The sequence below is a fragment of the Rhinichthys klamathensis genome, unplaced genomic scaffold (assembly GCF_029890125.1).
Source record: "Rhinichthys klamathensis goyatoka isolate OS25496 unplaced genomic scaffold, OSU_Roscu_1.1 h1tg000289l_1, whole genome shotgun sequence".
Taxonomy (NCBI): Eukaryota; Metazoa; Chordata; class Actinopteri; order Cypriniformes; family Leuciscidae; genus Rhinichthys; species Rhinichthys klamathensis.
Window position 1 is genome coordinate 954,746 of NW_026606808.1, and position 17,215 is coordinate 971,960.

General features: G+C 39.5%; 1 protein-coding gene across 1 annotated transcript in view; it reads left to right on the plus strand.

The window, feature by feature from the left end:
• The first annotated feature begins 154 nt into the window (after positions 1–154).
• Positions 155–17,215, plus strand: part of adcy9 (adenylate cyclase 9) — a 37,660-nt gene continuing 20,599 nt past the window's right edge. The window contains exon 1 of the mRNA XM_056269769.1: positions 155–2,452. Within this exon, the coding sequence (XP_056125744.1) occupies positions 691–2,452 (1,762 nt within the window). The 5' untranslated portion in view covers positions 155–690. The remainder of the gene's footprint in view (positions 2,453–17,215) is intronic.

Genomic DNA, 17,215 nt, shown 5'->3' on the forward strand with positions numbered 1-17,215 from the left:
GCAGTGCATTTAAAAAAGTTTTCTCAGAGAAATTGGCGCCTTTTAACAGATAGGTAATACTCTTTCGACAAATAGCAACGTTAAGTTTTGAATTTGCCGACTTGTAAAGTTATCTGGCATTTGACCGAAACTGAGTAACGTTAGCAGCTACAAGAAATGTGTGAAATTTGGAAATATGAAATACAAACTTGCATTACATTTGCATGTCATTTGGAAATGGAAAGTAAATTCAAACATTGTCGAGCATTGGCGAGGGTGTTTGAGGGACAGTGTTAACTGGATTAAAAAACTAATTTAAAAACCGTTTCAGGACACCCTATGTGAACCAACCTCCTATATTTTTAGCCATACTTACTTGCTCTTGGATTGAATGCAAATTTAAAACGATGTGCTCAAAAAAGGAGGCTGAGCGGATGACAGTGCGTCAGTCTCTCGGAGCAAAAGTGCACACATGCGCGTTCACGTGCCCTGAGCCATAGAATATAATGGAATTCGAGTGCTGACGTAATCGGATAAGGAACTGCTCAAGAGTCCAAGACGGTCCATCTTCATAGTGAATGCTCTTGGAATTTCGTTCTGGCTGGACTCTTTTCAAAAACAAAAGTGTTTTTCGTATCAAATGCCACTTCCTCTGTACTGTCAGCAGTAGGTGATATGTGATAATTAAAAGTCAATTGTTGTCTCATTGCCATGGCATTGCCAGAGCAGCACCAGCCGCTACACGAGACCGAAGTTAGGTGTGATCGTGAAGGGGGAGCTGTTACTGTGCAGATAACCGACAGCCGGGATCAACAGGTGGGTCCAGACCAAGAGGTTGACCCTGTCGACATGGGCTCCTCCAAACCCTGCAAATACAGCATCTCGTCAAGCTGCAGCTCAGTTGTTCCCAGGGCTATGAGGACTCATCTGAGCAGGCCGAGGAGAGTCCCGCAGCTGTTCGAGAGGTCCGCCGCGCAGTGCTGGGACCCCAAGTTTGACTCCTCCATTCTAGAGGAGGCATGCAGGGAACGTTGCTTCCCGCAGATGCAGAGAAGATTCCGCTACATCCTGTTTTACCTGGCCACGGCTGCGCTGCTGTGGGGGATTTACTTCGGGATCAATAGCACCAGGTGTGACCCTACAACCTTCCTGGTACCCACGGCAGGGTTTCTTGTGCTTTGCCTTCTCCTCCTCTTGTTTACGTTCTCAAGGCCATATGCGCGATTCTACAACCATGCCTCCTTCCTCCTTACAGTGATCATGTTTGGCATCACTCTGGCGCCCCAGACGCAAACCGCTCTCTTTGCTCTTTTTGATGGCCAGAAAGCAGGCAATCATTCACTACTACCTGCTTTTCAAAATGCTCCTTGTATATCACCAGTTGGGACATTTTCACTCTGTATGGAGGTGCTGCTTTTGCTGTACAGTGTGTTGCATTTGCCCCTGTATGCGTCGGTGCTTCTAGGCCTGCTGTATTCTGTCCTCTATGAGGCTTTAGGTTGGCTGCACCTTGCTCAGTTGGATGGTGGTTATGTAGGGTCAGGGGTGGAAAGCTCAGACTGGCATAATCTAAGCTGGCTCGGCCCAGGTAAAGTCCTGCTGCACCTGTGCGCACACGTCATTGGCATCCACATATTCATCATGTCCGAAGTGCGCTCTCGGAGTACCTTTCTCAAGGTGGGTCAGGCGATCATGCACGGGAAGGATCTGGAGGTTGAGAAGGCGCTGAAGGAGCGCATGATCCATTCTGTGATGCCTCGGCTGGTGGCGGACGAGCTGATGAAACAGGGAGACGAGGAGAGCGAGAGCTCAGGGAAGCGATACAGCGCAGGTACGTGCTCCGTCGGCACTGCCGCCGCCGCGACCTCGTCCAGCCCCAAAAACAACAAGCGTAAGAAGAATTCTATTCCTCGTGGACAAATCATTTTCAGGCCCTTCAACATGAAGCGCATGGAGCCAGTCAGCATCCTCTTCGCTGACATTGTGGGATTCACCAAAATGAGTGCCAACAAGTCCGCCCATGCACTGGTAGGACTGCTGAACGACCTCTTCGGCCGCTTCGACCGTCTTTGTGAGTTGACCCGCTGCGAGAAGATCAGCACTCTAGGAGATTGCTACTATTGTGTGGCGGGCTGCCCTGAGCCTGTCCTCGAACACGCATGCTGCTGTGTGGAAATGGGGCTTGGGATGATCCAGGCCATCGAGCAGTTCTGCCAGGAGACGTCAGAGACCGTGGACATGCGTGTTGGCGTTCACACTGGCACCGTGCTCTGTGGCATTCTGGGAATAAAGCGCTTTAAGTTTGACGTCTGGTCCAACGACGTCAACCTGGCCAATCTTATGGAACAGCTGGGCGTGGCGGGAAAGGTGCACTTGTCGGAGGTCACAGCAAGTTTTCTGCATGACTGTTATGAGAGGGAGGATGGACGAGTGATGGAGCGTGCCGGGCACAGTGTCGCTGATCAGCTGAAAGGTAAAACTCAAGAGTAATTTTATCAAGAAGTTTTTTTTTTAATGCATACACTGGGGTGCAAAAGTCTAGTGAAAAGGCTTCTGATTTGCGAGTGTGAAATTTAATTGAGAATGAACATGAATTTCAGAACTACAGCTTCATGAGCTCCACGAGATCGCACAAAACCCGATGGTCGTGTTATCCAGTGTGATTTGAGAATGATCCTGTGAACATCTTGTGCTTCAGTTCAAAACAAAAACATATCCACATTTACTTAAATATCCCAAATATTTCTTGCATTATTTCTAAATCTATTTATTTTTTCAGGTTTAAATTTAATTTTGAAACACAGATTTGCAATGTCAGACTTTTGCACTCCAATTAACCACTCATTGTATGTTGTTAAGCTGTTTTATGTTTGTGTCGTTCCCTACTTTTTTATTGACTGCTGTTTCCCAGCTTTGCTTTGATGATGAAGATAAAGCTGATCATCTTTTATTGTGCACCTTGTAGTCATGTCCTCTCAGGACTCTGTACAAAGGGCTGCAACTCTTCTCTAGTTTTATTGCACCCTCGTTTAATCTCTTTATTACTTAACTGAAGTGAAACTGTGGAAAACGATTATTGTTTTAGACTTTTTCTGCAGTCTGTAGCTGTTTCCTCTCAGGACCCTGTATAAAGGGCTCCAATCACAGTCCAAAATTAACTCGCCTAGTGCCAGATGCTTAAGAAAATCAGCATTTGGAGCATAATTAAAACCAGTTGGTTGGTAAAAATTAGTATAATATTTAATTGTAAGAAGGAAATATATATTGTTAATTATAATACAGTACTTTTTATTCAAATTAAATGTAAAAATAATTAAAATTACAGTTGGTAATATTCCTCCTTTTGTTTTTCATTAACTGGTCACAGCCAGGTGTGACAAAAAGCTAATCTTGGCTGCAGATATTTTTCACTTTTATTGCGCCCTCATAATCTCTTTTGTATCTTAATTGCAGACTCGCTGTCAAGGCTCATTGTTCATCTGTAGCTCTATTGTATCCCTGTTGTAGCTCTTTTCATTGTGGCCTCCCTTTGTAACAGTCACGGTTGCATTCACGGTTCTGCTTTCTCAATAACATCAATGTCTGTATGAATGCCTGCATCCAGCAGAGCTGTTGATTTAAAGTCGTAGTGACAGATACAAGCAGAGGTCTCTATTTTTTTTTTTTACCCTGGTCCTGGTCCGGCCTCTCTCCCTACCCGTGTCCTTAATCTGAACCCTGATTTTGTTTCCTAACTGAACCTTTCGGGATCTCCTCCTCCTTGATCAGCTACACCCCTTCAGACATCCTCTGAATCATGACAGTATACCAACTCTGTAAACCCAATCTTTATGGTTTAGAAAACCGCTCCTGTATTTCACCAGCATTTTTAGATTCGCTCCTTGTTGATGACGAGGTCCGTTGCGCATTGGTAATTGGGGGTCCGGGTTCCTAAAAGTCATTGAACAATTAGCACACTTGTTGAACTCATCTCAAGCTCAAAGTAGTGAAGCTGACGTTTGTGGACCGGGTTGTCCACAAATGGCCCTCTGCCTTGGTGCCAGTCATGTCACCCCATGTGACCGTCTGATTCCAGTGGGTGGGTGGGTGCGAACAATGACACGCGCTAGTAACCCAGCTGTGTGAGGGATGCGTCACTGTCTGTCTCGCCGCGAGCGATTCTATTTGCAGTGTTTTCCCTGGACATTACCTGGCTGCGGTCTGACCCTGCTGTACACCTTGTGTGTTCTGCTTTCAGACTGACTGGACACAAGCTGAACTATATTTATAATGGTTCATTCTGGGGTTAAGATGGCCATTATACCGATAATAGTTACAATTAAATGAATAATTACCAATATTATTATTACCATTGTATAGGGGTGGGCGGTATGACCAAAATTCTATTTCACGGTATCGATATATTTCACGATATAGATATTTATATATGTAGTTATTCTCGAAAAATCAACAAAAAGGGCTTTGTATAATAAATAAACCCAAATACTTTAGAAATGAAAAGTACTTCACATTGTTTTCTTTTTCTCTTATTTGGTAAATGATTTATTTGGTAAACTATTTAGATAGCTAAATATAAACAAAACACACTCATCAACTTTTAGATAAACTTCCCCCAACTGATTGATATTAAATACAACTCATAGGTGCAATTAAACTTTAAATAAAGTGTTTCTGAATCATTTTTCAATCTCATGTTATGCTTTACTTCATCAATCAGTTTATAATATCTGAATATTTTATATTGAACTATTCTATTCATGATAAATTAGTTACTTCCTTTTAATTTTGTAGGATAGTAATACTAGTTGTTTAAATGTGTTCCCCGGTACATTTTTGCCATGTCTGCTTAGGCTACACTGCGTTTTTAAGGGGCTTGTTTTGCTCTTTTTGTGATATCTGGCAACCCGTCACCCTGCGCTTTAATCAATATAAGTTCAGAAGTGACTAGAAAGAGAGCAGCAGTTTGAAAACCGAACAGCAGCTACTGTTAGTGTTGACAAAGTAGCCTAGTTTAAATTATACACACCTTGTAACTGCGTCATTATTTGACCATAGCCTGGTGAACACTGACACACCGCGCTCCCTCAGTGCGTGTGCACGCGCGCGTCTTCTGCATCAGTAAATGCGATCGGAGTTAGAATTATATAACTCGCGATGCATATTTAGTAATTTTGCCTCAGATAGGCTACAGGATTAGCTATACATTCACTTTAACAAGCAGGATCATTACCACGGGCGGCAAGCTGTTTGCGTGTTTAAAAACTATACATAAGAGACGGAAAGATGCAGATAACTATACATTATTTAAGGTTATTTCTATTCGTTACGATATTGATAACTGTTGTTGTCCAGCTTTCCCCTTTGCGAGCGTGCACTAATCTGTCGCCTGGGTGCTGCACTGCTCTAGTGACTGCTGCGCCTTTCCCCCCGAAAATATCACGTTAACAACAACAACAACCCTTTAGAAAATGTAATTCCTTTGTGGATCCTCTTGATCTGCTTTCTCCGTGTTTCTTTTTACAATTCTCAGTGTTTCAGTCTCACGCACGTTGCACGCGAGTTAACCACGCCCACTTATTTGCATTTCGCGGTATACACGGAATAAAAAAATCTGTTACGGTTGACATTTTCTACCGCGGTAACGATATATACCGTCATACCGCCCAGCCCTACCATTGTACTTTCATGCTTGTCAAATGACATCGCAAATGAATAACTCTGTCGTTTTGTTGCTGCAAAACGCTATTATTATTATAAACTTTTGAACTGTAGTGTATGTTTGGATTTGTGTTCATGTTTGACAGGTTTGTGTGCAGGTGTACTTTCATATTTGCATGTGCTCGATTTGGCTATAATCCGTTCCACCTCTGTGCTCCCACACTGTGAAACGACCAGACCTGTGAATTATCACTGCAGCACATGGAGTCTAATTAGAAACCAATTATATGTGTTTATTTCCTCCTGCCTGTTTCACTTTTGCAGTCCTCTGGCCCCTGATCACACACTGACCACTGGGACCCAGGCCTAGACTACTATGTTATTTATTTATTTAAAAAATTTTTAATGTCTATTGTTAGCCTACCAAATTGTCCCGTGGCGGTGGCCAGAGGACGACTCCAAAAATGGCTCCAGGGGCCTTGCGGGGCCGTGATCCAGCCCTGGTCACCAGATCCGTAGTAAGTGTAAAATACATTTTGAGGATGCTGATCCAATGACAATTTTTGGCGCTTATATTAAATTAAACCTTGTGAATATCACAGTGATTTTCATTTGGTCATTCATTTAAATACTATTAACTTAATAAATTTTATTACTTTGTTGTCTTGCAAGTCTGAAAAAATTGGACAGATATTAATTTTAGTTTTAAGATATTAACCCTGGTAAAGCCTGTCATATAAAAGAATAGTCTAAGAGTTTTTTTTTTTTTTATTGAACACAATCTAAAAAGTTTGTATGTTTTTTTTTGTCAGTCTTTTATGGCTCCTATAGTGAGAAAATGGAGCTCATAATCAAGGAGGAAAAAAATACCTTGATTTATTTAGAAGCTCAAACTGAGCAAACACATGCGATTTGAGGCAGTTGTTGATATTTATGCGCCAAAAAGTAAGATGAAATTCTGATAGCTTGTAATAAATCATGAGATCTTTAACAGAATAGCAGACGACTTACCTTAAATGCATTTAAATATCAGTTGTCACTCTCTATATCTCCCAATAATATTATTAGTAAGATTATATTTAAATGCTTTTAAAGCTCCGTAGTTTTTATTGTGGGGGCAAAACATAATGCAGTGCAATACAATGATGATTGAGAGATCAACAAATAAACATTTCTCAAAAACCTGATGTGTCATATTTGATACATTTTAACATGATTTTGGGTGAAATTGCTTCAGTCCAGTAAGTTTTCCTCTTGAAATATTAATAACAATACAAGTTATTCTTGCGTTTACTTTTTTTTGTTATTTACTATTTAATTTACTAATTTCACAGCAAAAAGACACTGGTACCACGGCCTGAAGGGGGACGTTTTTTACAATTATACTAAAATAATGCCTTTTAATTACTAAAAAGTATAAACTATCAAACGGATGACAGAAGGCACGTAGTATAGGTTATGTACAACAGGTTTTTATTAATTTAGAGGCCATAGAAATTTGCATATGATCAAATATGATAGTTGGCTTTATAGGGTTTATATATTAAACTTTGTAGTGAAACTGGTCTCAGACTCTGTAAGATTAATTAATTTATGTGAGTCAGTTTCCATTGCAACAACTCTATTTAAAAATCTGATTTAGTCATATTTATGTAACTAAATGTTGCTGTTTATTTTGGTGCATTTAGTGTTCCTTTAGTATGTCTAGATCATTTGCAGCATTTTACTTGGTTCCTCTGATTAAAAAAGGATCTAAATAAACACATTAAATTACCATTTTAAATATTAAAATAGACACATATCTTGAAATGCCAATATTGCATTTTGTGTATATTTTTGTAAAGCTATGTGAGCCAGCCATTCACCCAAAGCAAGTTGTTTAGTTGGAGCAGATCGGAGTGTGTTCTTGCAGATAAGGAGCCCAACCCTGTTCACACACATGGACACACTCGTGCCAGGAGATATAGACGAGCTCTTTATTTGGGAAAGAAATTCCCTTCCTCCGTATGTCGTATAGACATGCGTAAACAGTCATATTTTTGTGTCATATACATATACTCTCAGTATATACATGAAGGGCACAAGCTTGAGCAGGAGTCTGTCCATTGAACACGCATGGAGAGAGTCTATGTGGTCTATCCTCATTCCTCTCTTTCTCAAGGTCATGAGTCTGGTAAAGCTGGACAGGTTTGTCCAGTCTGTCGAGGAACTTCAGCCACAAGACGAGTGTATGCAATGCGGGTACAAACACACACAGCTGTGAGGCTTTGATTTGTGTGATGTAAAAGACATTTTTGACGTGAATTGCAAGTCACTGAAGAAGCGAGGAAGTTAACTGCGGGTTCATGTATCCCAAAATGAGTTTGTTCTATATATAGGAAATGTTTGGAAGGGAAAACTAGCTTGCTATATAATTTTTAAAGCTTGTTTTGGGGCTTTTTCGCCTAATTGGACAGGCTGGGAACCGTGGGAGAAGAGAAAAGGCAATCGGACCGTGAAAGGACCTTGAGCCGTGACTAAAGTGCAATCACACCATTTATGCACTGCCCAGCCCACACAGTTATGGCTCCAACTCGAAATTCATGACCTCATTACATTGCATGTTTAATTCGGCGAATTGATTCCCAATGTGATGTCTGTAAACCTTTTTTTTGCACTTCACACTGAATTATGTATTAGAGCTTGGCGTTTTGGCCCCAAAAAATGATCTCAATAAAAATTTTAATATCATTCGATATCGATAATTATTACGATAAATGTCAAGTCTTTATTTCATTCAAGTTTAAAGGCAGATTTTTGCTCCTGAGTGAAAGTTGTAGAAACCAGATCTTTAATTGTGGTTTTAAACTACTCTCTTATTATCAGAACATGACACACACTTGCCAAACAGGTGAGCAACTCACAAATCTGAGGTAGAACATTTGAAATATAGTTCTTTACACGTCTTTTTTCCTTAAATATCTTAATAGAAAAATTAATTTCTGACTTTCAGCATGTTCTAACGGGTGTGACATTGTTTCAAATCATGTTGCCTGACTTTGATGTGCATCTTCAGCATAGTTCGCAGTGCAGGCTGCAAAATTAATATAACATGTTTTGTCTCTTAGAAATGCACATTTGACAATACAATAACTTGATTTGACAGTATAGCAGTAGCTTGAGTTGGAATGATTTATGTCCATTAACAAAAACAGAAACGTATACAAAAATTGTAACAACCTAAAAATAGGGTCAAATGTACATATTCTGACTCTACTTTTAATCAAATTAACCATTGGTCATCTGTAGCATCATACATGCAGATCATGATAACCATATGTCAAACCGTGCATAAAGCAACTCACTACCATGGTAAAATGTAACTATATCGTTTCTACGGTATTTGTATGAAAAACAGTAGCCTAAATACATTTAGTATTAAATACAAATGCGGCAGCTTAATAAAACATATTGTAATTGTTATATTACATCTTTAATACTATAATACAGTTCCCTCATTACTGCCCAATACCATGGTGCAGTTAGTTACTACGGTAAAACCAGCCTTCTGATATTGTTGCGCACAGTGTTTCTCCTGTTTGTCGACGCTGATTCATCAGGTTTAAACTAGTCCAAAACAGACTGCAACTTGACAAGCAAATTATGCTTTAGGCTTCGTGTGCACGTCTAAACGATCATGTCAAAATGAGAGTATTGGAGAAGTATACACTTGGAGAGTATTCACCTAAAACACGGTTAATCTAATATGGGGCGGCGTAAATATTTTTGACCATGTTTTCAGATTCCTCTCTGCCTTGAGCTGCACGCTCTTGACTACGATTCGGAGTAACAATCTTGCCAGGTGATGTCATGACCTGTTCTTGACTAATCTAAAACATCGTCCTCTTTTTCTGGAGAAACGTGCCGCGGCATGTTCCCTAACTCATGCTCTGAAACTGTTGGCATGTTTAAGCTCCAGAGGTTTTAGCTTTTTCCTTTCCTTTTCTCTTTCCCTTAACACTCAGCTTTTACATCACCACACCACTGTGCGTGTGTGTTGACACAGCTGGTTGGTTTTGTGTGTTTGCCAGGCTTCGGCCTTGGCGTTGCTTGTGAACAGGTCAGGGAATTACTTTGATAAGACACCTTCCTGTAGCCAGAGGTCAGTCATGTTGTGTGTGTGCGTGTGAAAGTGTGCATTACAGAGCATGCGCTGTGAGTTTTTTTATGCCTATGTTAGAGGTATGTTTTTTTAATGGATAAAAATAAATGCCTACGTGCGTGTTATTTTTGTAATGTGTGCATTAGGCTACACATTTTCTTCTTCAAAAGGTTGACTCAGAGCTCAATCCACACACATGCACTGTGACCTTCAAGTTGCATGACATGCATTGCATGTTCGCACGTCAACACACCTGCCCACATAGACAGGACTGTCGCTTCAGATCTGGTATGTCAGATTCCCAGTGGTGACATATGAAGCGGTGTGTGTGTAGATTTTTTAAAAGCAATGATGCAGTTGATGTTGCTGGGCAATTTTTTTTCTTCTTTCATTTAAATTTTTTTTTTTTTTGATGTCTGGTGAAAATCAAGTTTTTAATGTTGTTTATATGTCTATGTGGTGTTTTTAATATGCTTGAAGACAAACCTTGTGCAAATTCATAAGTCAAAAACCATTGCTGAGTATTTTCTCCTTAAAACTGCAGTGAACCAAAGACGGTCTCAAAAGTGCGGTTTGAAATCGCTGGTGTTTCTGACGTCATGAACCATCTTGTAACCAATCATATCAACAACTTGTGATCATCGACGAGTGGATCTCTGAGCTGGCGTGAGTGAGTGGAGGCGGGGCTATTTTGCATATTCATAGAACCGAGTATACTAAATGAGGCAAGGGTGTAGAGTTACATTCAAGCTATTTTAAAGGGATACTCCACTTTTTTTGGCTCATTTTACAACTCCCCCAGAGTTAAACTGTTGAAAGAAACATCAAGAAACTTTACTGCCGTACCATGAGTGCAGCAGGCGTAATGATATGACGCAGCGCCTGAAAATAGTCCCCAGCTGCGTCATATCATTGCGCCTGCTGCACTCATGGTACGGCAGTAAAGTTTCTTGATTATTACGCAGGAATGAGAGTATAGTTCCTAGCCATATCAGCCTAGAAAATCGCAACTTTACATTTTACGTCGGTCTTAGTGCACGATGTAACTACAGAAGAGTCAAGTTTTAAATAGGAAAAATATCGAAATACTTTGGTCATTTTTTCATGAGAAATGCTAATGGTCTTGTCCACTTCAATGATGTATGCTAAGCTATGCTAAAAGTGGTACCGCCAGAACCGGAGATCGGCTGAATGGATTCAAAAACGGTAAAACGCAACAGTTTAACTCTGGGGGAGTTGTAAAATGAGCCTATTTCCAAAAAAAGTGGAGTATCCCTTTAAGGCATGAAGAATTTTTTTTCAAGGAAATTTTGGGTATCAAAGATGAGTTTAAGTCAACAATTATTGACTATGGGGGACTTTAAAATGTGTACGATTCGAAATCGACTCTCAAAAGACACAATCAATATATATATGTTTTTTCCTTATTTATTTCTGCAAGCATTGGACATATCCAATAGATGTTAATCTTATTACCTGTCTTCTCCACTAGATGTTATCCTCTTATTAACCTGGTGCGATGTTACTTCGGGGACCCTTTTATTCATTCAGTGCTTAACATGACGGATACAGGTGCGCCTTTCAGCGTGAAAGACGTTCCAGACAGTTTAAGGGACTGTCACTGTCCCGATCGGGCCAGTGCTGTATGTTCATGAAAGTTTTTTCATGAAACATTTTTACGTTTTCAAGACTTGCCACTTTAAGCATTCAAGCGCACGAAGACTCAAAAGAGAAGTTTTGTGTGTGACTCTGCACGCATCGAAGCACACACAGAAAGCTGCAAGTCTCAGAGCGTACAAACAATATGAATTCTCTAAAAAAATAAAATTTTGGAAAAAAAGAGAGTATTTTATAGGGCCCAAAACATGCATTTAAAACAAACAAAAAAACTTTACATAAATTATTGTTAAATTGCTTTTTGATTACTAAAATATAATTTAACCATTTAAAATGTGGGTCCAAAAAAAAAAAAAAAACTGAATCCAGAAAAATTAAAACTGATTTCATGATGGGGCCTTATTTAAATTTATGTTCTTGCCTCTTTTATATTCTTTTATTAAATTTAGTTGATTGTTACTTTTTTAGGTGAAGTAATAATGCTTTTTATGATGCTATCAAATTAAATAAAGTTTTTATTTGCATGTAGTCCAGATTTTGTGTGAATTTTTGGGATTCTGCTAAAGGTCTAGATATTGGTATTTCATGATTTTGCTCTCCATTCGTTTTGATTCGGATCTCTATTTGATATTAAATTATTTGGAAGTATTATTATAGGTACATGTAGCCTACATGTTTGTCAAGGTCTAAAAAGTCTCAACTAATGCTAATATTATGCTGTTGAGTTTTATTCACGCATCAACTGAAAACAGCGTAGACTAAGTGGCCGTTTACACGACACTGTAACTGAACTTTTTGTGTGTTTTGGCCATTGATTTACACGACAACAGCGTTTTGGGGGCCTAAAAAAGGCAAACTATTGAAAACAGATTTTAAAGTGCATGTTTTTGAAAATACCATCGCCATCTACTGGCCTGACATGAATAATACAGCTTTTTTTGTCGCTTTTGTAAATCTGACAACGTTGTCTGTATGCAAAACCTCGTTCCTCGTTCCATTTTTAGTACCTCGTTGAGTAAACTTACCTTAATAGATTGGTCTTGCTTGCAATTTCGAATCTATATCGGTTAATTCAAATTAAAACCAGGGAATCAATATGTCCAACCCAGTCCTAGGATCTACACATGTAAATAAAACGTGTTAAGCGGAGCGGAGAGTACTGAACTCTTATTGGCACCTCGAAGCCTATTCAAATTTGCCTAAATATTTAATCAGCGAACATACAAGGGGTGAGAGATGATGTGAATCATAGGTGTAGTCTTCAGAGTGTCGTCTTGGGGTATTTATCAGCGTGAGAGTGAAAGTGAGACACAGGCAGAATGCTCAATCATGCCATCAGATTATAATGTGCTCTTGGGACAGGATATGGTTTAATGTATTCAGCAATCCTTTATACCATTGTGTGCTTGTCGTGCACTAAGAGAAAAGTATGCATCTCATCCATCTTGGTCACTGTTCGACTGAGGGACATTGCTGTAGGTTCATGTGTGTCAGTATGACGCAGCTCACTCACCCTGTGCGTCATCCTGTGTGCTCAAGACCAGAGAGGAATAGAGAGGGTGATGGAGAAGAGAGAGAGAGACTCCCTTTGCATTCCCTGGCCTCATTTAAGTGTTGTAAGCAACAACAGAGTTTGGAATGGAGGGAGAGAGTAGGAGATGCCTACAAATATTTGACCCCATAAAAATGTATACCTAAGAAAAAAATATTTTATTAGTTCATAGATTATATGATTATTATATATATATAATGTGTAAGACCGATATTTCTATATAGCTAATTTTCTGTGCGGTCTGACCGGAGTGTCACACCGTAACCAAGTATATTTAGTTGATTAATATTACTCAGTACTACTACATCACCTTAAAATAAAGTGTAACCTTAAACAAACTTTAAACTCTGAGACGGAGCGGAACGCACATACGCTGGTAAGCAAAGTATATTGCAGGCTTTTTTACGTGCCTAAACGGTCAAATAGCCTACACACAAAAATATAAAATTGCCATTTTGGAAAGTATCGCCGTAAACAGTCTGAATGTAAACAGGTGAGAGAAAATGTGTGTAACAGTTTATCGGATCTGTGCGGCTCTTGAAGTGACCGTGTCATTAATGTTAATCAACAAAAGACAAAGATAAAATTACTCGCTGCTCTTGAGTGAATAACTTTTGTGGCTTTAATAAGGATTAGTACGGAGCCGGACATGGGGATGGAAAAACATATGAGATGGGAGGAAATATATGTCAATGCCTTTCCTCCCATCTCATATTTTTTCTTCACCATGGCTCCGTAGATTAGTCTATATTTAATGTATACAGTGAAGACTATGCTGTGTTATTTTACGTGGTTTATTCAATTTCTGTTGTACTTATCTGAATACCACTGTTAGTACATCTTTCTGAAAAACTGAATGCACTCATTTAATTTGTATTTTTGTTCTGTTGTATTTATTTGTCGGTTTTGGTTGTAAATGGTTTCCTTTTTCTTATTGTATTGCTGATTGCTTGCTTGTATTCTGTAACTGTAACTTGAGGACCGTTTACTTGGCTACATTAGTTAACCTACGATTAGTTTTTTGATAAAGTACTGGTAATTGTGAAATTTCACTATCTAAAATTCCTCATATCATGAATTAAGACTTTTATTATATCGCCCACCAATAATCGTGTTAAATAATCATGATTTCAATGTTTTACTGAAATAATCATGTTTATGATTTTTGCCATAATCAAGCAGCCCTATGTGATAGGCATCGGTCCAGAAACGTTCACCTCAGCATCACGATGCAAGTAAAAACGATAAGTATTCCACCGCTTTAATAATAATAATAATTTTCCCTAAATTTCTTTATCACAGAATTTACATACCCGTTTTATTTGTAATCACACTAAATTAATGCTTTAAATTCACCGTCCTAGATTTAGTTTAAATTATACTTTTTTTTTTGCCTGTTTATTACTGTTTTCTGTACTTGTTCAGGTTTGTCTTTTGTCATTTCTTTGGTAATACAAAACAATTTTTCTCGTTCACATAAAGCTTTAAATTGAATTGAGAGAGAGCAAGTCGAGGGGTGAGAGTTGTGCATATCCATGGGCTCATCACTGTATCCTAATATGGTGTCGTCAGAAACCACACAGGACACACTCTTTTTCTCTCTGTCTTTCTCTCATCTGCTCATCTCTTCATTCTCTGAGAAAGCAAGAGAAATGGAAACAAAATTATCAGCAGAACAGCAAGGACACAGTTCACGGCAGACACACATGTGAAAAGAGAGCTGGAGACAGGAAGTCAGAAAGAAGAACGAACGAGGCTATTGGACGAGTGGAAAAGACTGAGACACATTCATAAAGAGAAAACCAAAGATGAGAAAACAGGAAGCGGCATGAAAACATCTGGCCTAGAGCCGACAAACATCTTTCCATTCAGCTTAAAATGTGACGTGACCAGATCTTGCAAGATGAACCACAACTGATTGCACCCCCCAAAAAACCTTAAAATTCATTTCATTCATTCACACTGACCTAGTCTGTTCAATTTGAGCTCTTTATCACCTCATGCATTGTTTTTTTCATCTTTGCTACCCTTCCCTCTGTTTTTGTCTGCACTACAAAGGTTTCCAGAGCAAGTGGAAAGTTGTGGTTAGCCAGGAGATGAAGAGAGAGAGAGAGTGGGAGTAAGTTACTGCCATCTTTCAGAGGAAGAGACACTTTGAGACTTGGGGACAGGTCGTCCTTGCATCACGCTAATTACCTTGTTAAATTTCCACTGGATCCTCTTGTCAGCCAAAAGATGTGTGTTGGGATAAACCAAGGGACTAGATGCACAAAGTTGTCGTCTCTGGAGTTGCAGGGCACGTGACCCAGCAGGGCAAAGACCACAGTTGCTTGGGTCAAAGGTCATGTGACAGGAAGTGAATGCAGGGCAAGCTTGCTGCGATCTGTTAACAGTGCAGATCTCACTACTAAGATGCTCTGAAGTATTGTAGGAAAGCCGCACAATAATCTGTGACATTTCAAAGGGTGCTTCCATGGGCAAACTATTGCTTCTACTTAAAGCGTACCTAACCTAACATACCTAACGTATTTTTGGGCAATCTGACTTGCCAGGAAATCCCGTACACTTGCATGGAGGAGGATCCTCAGTCATAATTAGGTACCAAAATATCCTAGAGACTGAACTGATTGGGCAATTGTATTACTTTGACCTGCTAAGTTTAATTTTCTGGAGGGTTCCTGTTCTTCCTTCATTCCTTCACTTCTGCAATGAATGGAGTAATATGAAGGGACTGACTCTGGAGACTTTGGATGCTCATGAGGAATGTCACAGTCAGTCCATGTGAAGAGGCAGTCTCTCAATCTCTCTTTCACCTGACCTACCGTGGGCATCCTGCCCTGACAAGACTATCTTTGGTATCTTTGGTTTTCTTTACACAGAAAAACACGCCAAATATAAAGAGAGTGTGATGGTGAAACAGTGATTGAATTAGTTTAGAAGTCAGAAAAGTGCACTTGCAGTGAAACATGAAACTGATGTAGTAATACTTTTTCAGAGTTAAAAGGTGTTATATTCTACTTCTTTTTGTAGCATCTTCCCCTGAAGTCCACTTAGATGGTTAAAACATCATAATTTATATTTACATGTCCATGTTTTTGATCCTTTTAACAGTTATTAAATCAGTCCTAACAGCTTTGCTTTGGATGCCTCCATAATCAAATACAGCTGACTCAACCATTAGTTCATTAGTAGAGGCTAAACTTTTTTGTCAAACATGCGCCACATTTGAGCTTTAAGGCCTGTTCACACCGGGACGAATTTCGCGCGCGTTATTCGCCGACGTTTAACGCCTCGTGACTAAACAAAGGGCGCCTATGCGAGTGTGCACACCGACGCGTAAAACGCCACGCGTAAAAGCGTCATTTTTTAAAAAACGCCTCGGGTTCGTTTTTTTGGTTTGACGCGCCACGTCAAAAACTATCCGACCAATGAGATTGGCGCTTTTGCTCACGTGTCTGGAGCTTCTGAAGTTACAGTAAAACACAACTTGGGGGCGCTCAAACACAAAACGGTCTTGCTGAGCACACATACGTAATGGCGAAGAAGATATACAGCGTCTATACTCTGCCGGGAAGAAATAAGACGAGGAAGATGCAAGGCTAGATGAATGTAGAGCTGCTGGTCTTGTTGGTGTCTTTATAAAGAGACACCAACGACAATAAAGAACTATATGACAAACGCGACAAACTTGCTCTCTTCTTCTGAGTGACAAGCGAGTGTCAGAAGCGTAGTTGCGCAGCGCCACTTTGTGGACCGGGGTATTTCTGTTTTACATTAAGCGCCATCTAATGTCAGGGAATGAATTTGCGTGTTCACTCGGCTCATCGTCAGCGAAAATCGCTTGGGTGTGAACACAAAAAACGCGTTGAAAAACGCTGACGAATAACGCGAGCCGATATTCGTCCCGGTGTGTACAGGCCTTTATACTGTTAGAAATGACAACATAGAGGAAAAAGTGTGATTTTTCCTTAAAAATAAATGTTTTATACTTTATTATTATTAGTGTTAGTATTATTATTATTAAATTGAGATATCTAAATTCTACTGTACAACAGGAATATATTATCAAGTTAAACCAAACTTTTATTTTGACAGGTTGTGGTGAAGACCTTTGAGTTTCCGTGTGTTAATGATATAACGATAGTTTTTCTTAAATGAAACTGTAAAATGCTGCTGAACTTCAGTGACTCTCAGAACGTATGTGCCACTTATTCACACAGACCCACAGAACATGCAGGATTCGTATTTAAATAGTGTTACTCTCGCGC